The following is a 4,934-nucleotide window of genomic DNA, read 5'->3' on the forward strand; positions in this document are numbered from 1 at the left end:
GCCTCCCCAATCTCCTGCCAGGCAACCCAGGTTATCTAGTAAATGTAACTTTCAATTACCTGCACCAGGGTTTATGCACAATGGTATTACTTTTTGCACTGGAGTAAATTTGCTTATATTCATGCAAGAGGTTAAACAACAACTTTACATTACACAAGGTGCAACATCTGGAAAATTGGAACACTAGGTAATTAATAGATGAATTAAATAGTGCGTCCCATTAGCACTACCTAGAACAAAACAGACATGCGTAAGAGTTAGAGCTAGGTACTAGCTTCGAATGTTTTTGATTTACTTTTCCTTTATAATGTACGTAATGTTCTAAGAAAAATAAACAAACCACCGAAACCACGTCATTGACCTCTCGCCAAGAAATGACATCGTACGATTCATACGAAACGCCGCGCCCCTTCTTGGGCCACAAATATTTTTCATTAATCACTTTATTATCTGCGAGGAGCGTAGCAAACGCCGTGACGTACGCAATGTTGTGATTGCGATGAATTGACATGTTTTTATGCAATCAATCAATCAAAGATCCATCAAAACAATGTTCGATATAATTTCGATTGCTTTACTTACTAATAACTAGGCCAGTAAAGTAAGTACTGGCCAGTGGCGTAGCGTCGATACAACTCGATTCCCAACGGGTTCCCTAAAATTCTCCAGTATCTGTAGAAGTTCATACAAAACAGATCGCGAACACTCCTCCGGCTTTACCAACAAAAAATTTCACGCCACGCCACTGGTACTGGTACTGGCCCTACTATTCTACTGTTCGACGAAGTGGTCACTTCGTCTAGCGCAGTAGCCTGAAATTTGACGCTTTCCGGCCGGAGGACAGAAAAACATACTACCTACGAGTACTACTATAAATACTACCTAATATGAAAATGGATTGAAATAGAAAAAAAATCGGAACATTTACTTTTACCTACATATCAAATTACTTGACTACCCCTACAAATCAATTCAGGATATCTGATTTTGAGCATGGTAGTAATCATTAGATAATGTTATGTACGTGAGTCAAATGACGCTATCCGCTACCCAGCAGTGGATGCACAAACATGCCGCCGCGACAAACGTAGCGCCCGGTTCCGATAGTAATTTTTCTACGCCATTGCGTCATCTCTGACCATTGATGCTTTTAATGCACAATTAGATGTTTAGCTTTAAAATCAGAATGAAATCGCGAAAACATTTTGCATCAGATAATCAGAATTTATAATAAGGAAGTTAGACTAGAATAATATGCGATGTATTTTTTACCTATCCCCGAATGGAAATTATCATGACCGTGAACTTCTTGGAAAATATAATGGGGACTTTTGAGCCTACTATTCCTTACTAAGTCTTAAGGAAAACTTTGACAGGAAGTGACGACACTTTGTTTATTCGAATATTTATTATCGATAAGTAGATAAGAATATGTTGACGTTAGAAGATCACCGCGCGATCCGCGGAGGCGGGTTCGTTCACCGAATACGTCACGACTAACGTATGTCGTGTACAATAATAAACTACATGCATATCGATGGCCGAATATCTGGAGTTGCTGTAAAGATAATAAAGTTATCCTTTAACAAAAACAAACTGGTATTTTTTTGTGTGGGTAGGTACCTAAAAATCACAAAATCAGTAAAGAGTGAGGTACTGGCGGCTAACATTACCGTTATTAAACTCATTAATCATTCCCATTTACAACATTTCACACTTGTGTAAATGTGAATGAGTTAAAATGATGTATCCAAGCGCGGATCCAGCTTCGTGCCCAGGGGGGGGGTCACGTGGTAAAGGGCCCGGCCCCAGAGGGGGGGTCACGTGGTCTATTTGTATGGCCAACCTAGGCTCCAGGGGGGGGTCATGACCCCCATGACCCCCCCCCCCCCCTGGATCCGCGCATGGATGTATCCACGTTTGTAAGTAGACAAAACTACAAGTTTATATTAAAAATGAAAATAAAAATAAGGATAGGCAACCTTATTAAAGCCTAGATTTTTGTTTCAATAATATTACATTAGGTACCATTGACAGCTGGTGTACTATTTGAAAACATCAAGGACTTCCTATTTCTACTGCTTACTGAACCTTAGCCAAGCCTTCTGTAATCTCATCTGGCTTTACCTACCTACAATGTGATTCATAAAAAGTGATCTAAAGAATATACATTAAACAATATAAAACTACTAACAAGAGGTAAGTACTAAATTCAGTTTATTTTTTTATTTGACCTAATGAAACAGTAATAGTTACCGAAACAAGATTCTCTACATTTATTTTATTATTTGATAAATAACAGTAACGGTAGTACTAGTAAGTAAAAAACGATAATATGTCATAGTTATAAATGTTTCATAGTAAATGCTTTATAATTGGCTAATCAGCATTAAGGGGATGAAGCAGATAGGCTTCGGGCGGCGGGCGGCAGCGCTAGAGCGGGCGGCACGCGGCAAGATAACGGATTTGTTACATCAGATCCAGGCGCACGCGCCTCGCCCGCGCCGCCTATATAAGCTGCGCGCCGCGCGACCACACTCATTTACTGATCGCTACTGATAAATGACACGTCTCTATTAATTGGTGGCAATGATCTACGCTCTCATGCATCATCCTGAATTTTGTGTAAATAAACAACCTGATTACGAACAGTGGTGGAAAAGTGACAACTGGTGCGACTGCCATTCTCCGCGTTTCGAGCAGCAACAGAGATAGCAAACGGATCGCAAGTGCATTGATTAGAAGGTAAATATTGTGTTTACATAAACAGATTGTTATTATATTATTAGATAAGGGTGGTAGACTAGGTCAGGGTATAGATCTGAAATAAACATTAGATATATTATTGAGTTACTTCATCATTAAATTATTCTAGATTTACTGCAAAATGGTACAATTATTAGCTATAATTTCTGAAAGTAAATTACAGTTCCATTTTCAGATTAAGTGTTACTTTTTTTGAATGTGCAAAAAGTGCCTAATTTACAACTTATCTTGTGATAATGAAAGGTCAACCCCATGTCACCGAATCATCGTGAAGTTCCATTTGCGTCACCACTGATAGTGGCAAACAATAGGCATTGTTTTTGATAATAAGTTATTTTGCCATTGTTAAAGAAAATCTTATTTCAATAATCATTAATGATCTGCAAGACTAGTGTTGCGAATCCCATGTCCGGGCATTAGCCGTGTAATTCTATACAAGTAACTGTACCCAGTAAAACGTAACTATTCACGCTCGGTTGCATTGAATAGGGCTGCCAATAGGAGACATCAATATCCACACTTATAGCCTTCTCTAAACTTCATACATTACCAACCATAAGTATCTAATATTAACAGTAATCTTTATCTACATTCAAAAGGAAAGCTTCGTTTAAATAGATAATTACTTAAAAAGATGTCTAACTTTTCTATATTACTTACAGCCGACAACCCTAACATGAAGTGAAAATTGTACTTATAAGGTTTCTTAATTCTTTTACAGACAAGCGAGACACCGGTGTTCATTCGCATCTAGTCCGCCTGAAGACATCAACGCTTGAAAGCTTTGAGGACTCGCGCAAAATTTTAAAAGTTGCAACAAGTTCAAAGAAGAAGAATCAAGATGGCAACGGTGCAAACTGCCCCCGAAATGAGCCTTTCGTCCGCTCCGCTGGCCGTGCCGCAGAACAAGGACCTGGACCTGATGGCGCTGACTATGGCCGCGCTGCGCCTCGTGAACCCCTGGGTGAAGGCCGAGCCCGAGCCCTGGCAGGAGCCCCGCGACGAGCCCAAGGAGCGCGTCATCACGCTGGCGGAGGTCAGCCAGCACGACTCCCGCCGCGACTGCTGGGTGGTCATCTACGACCGCGTCTACGACATCACCACCTTCATTGATGAGGTGAGTGTCAACTGCAATTATTAAGAGTTAACTTGGAAACACTTGTTCGACTATCATGTTACAGCTTCAACCATTTATCTTGAAGTAACTATATGACATATATTATAGATAAAATAGACGTGTCTCTATAACGTGTGTGTCTCGTTGTTACAGCACCCCGGTGGCGGCGACATAATGCTGGAGTACGCGGGCCAGGACGCCAGCACGGCGTTCCGTAGCTCCGGGCACTCGCGCATGGCCGCCAAGGCGCTGGACCGCTTCCTGGTGGGCGAGCTGCCGATGAGCGAGCGCATGTACCGCCGCCCTGGAGGCATCCGCCTCAGCGACATACCGGAGTAAACACCTCAACCCTACATCAACCGTATCATCTACTTCGCCTAATCAAGATAGAACATTCTCCTTTCTCAACCGGGAAAGAAACGGACTTCTCATCTCGCCACTGAAATGATAAACTCAGAGGCGTTGGATTTACACCAGACCGCCAGACGTTTATGCATTATCTAAAGTACGGTTGAATGTAGGTCGTAATAGTTATTTGTTATACAAGGGGGCAAAGTTGTATTTTAACGCCGAGTGTGGAATTGAAAAACGAGCAAGTGAAAGGATTCTATAGTTGAACCACGAGCGAAGCGAGTGGTTCGAGAATAGAATCCTGAACTTGCGAGTTTTTTAACACACGAGAAGTAAAATACATTTGCACCCGAGTGTAACACAAAACTTTTCCCCTCACTATAGCGAGGAAACTACAACGCAAAAAATGCGTTTATCACTGATTCCAGTAGTTCCACAGGTGGTAAATCATCTTTATTACTAGATTTACCTACTTTTATCAATTTTAAAACAGTTAATTTGACTATATTCAAGGTCAAATTACTTTACCCACTAGTGGATAAAATGCGTTTTTACCCGCTGCTATTAAAGGACAAAACACGTGTTTCCGAGCTAGGGAGGGGAAAATAAAAATGTTGTTAAGGTTAAACAATTAATATAATGCTAAGGCTACTTACTATCGTCTTGCAACTTATAGCCGTTAATTATTATAATATTAACC

At 40.8% G+C, this 4,934-nt stretch overlaps 1 protein-coding gene across 1 annotated transcript; it reads left to right on the forward strand.

Annotated features, from left to right (window-relative positions):
* Nucleotides 1–2,535: 2,535 nt before the first annotated feature.
* On the forward strand, nt 2,536–4,411 carry LOC125227276 (cytochrome b5-like). Its single transcript, XM_048131538.1, has 3 exons — nt 2,536–2,745; nt 3,488–3,883; nt 4,037–4,411. The coding sequence occupies exons 2-3, from the start codon at nt 3,608–3,610 to the stop codon at nt 4,220–4,222; spliced, it is 462 nt and encodes a 153-aa protein (XP_047987495.1). The 5' UTR covers nt 2,536–2,745; nt 3,488–3,607; the 3' UTR covers nt 4,223–4,411.
* Nucleotides 4,412–4,934: the final 523 nt, after the last annotated feature.

Source organism: Leguminivora glycinivorella, chromosome 6 (genome assembly GCF_023078275.1).
Source record: "Leguminivora glycinivorella isolate SPB_JAAS2020 chromosome 6, LegGlyc_1.1, whole genome shotgun sequence".
Taxonomy (NCBI): domain Eukaryota; kingdom Metazoa; phylum Arthropoda; class Insecta; order Lepidoptera; family Tortricidae; genus Leguminivora; species Leguminivora glycinivorella.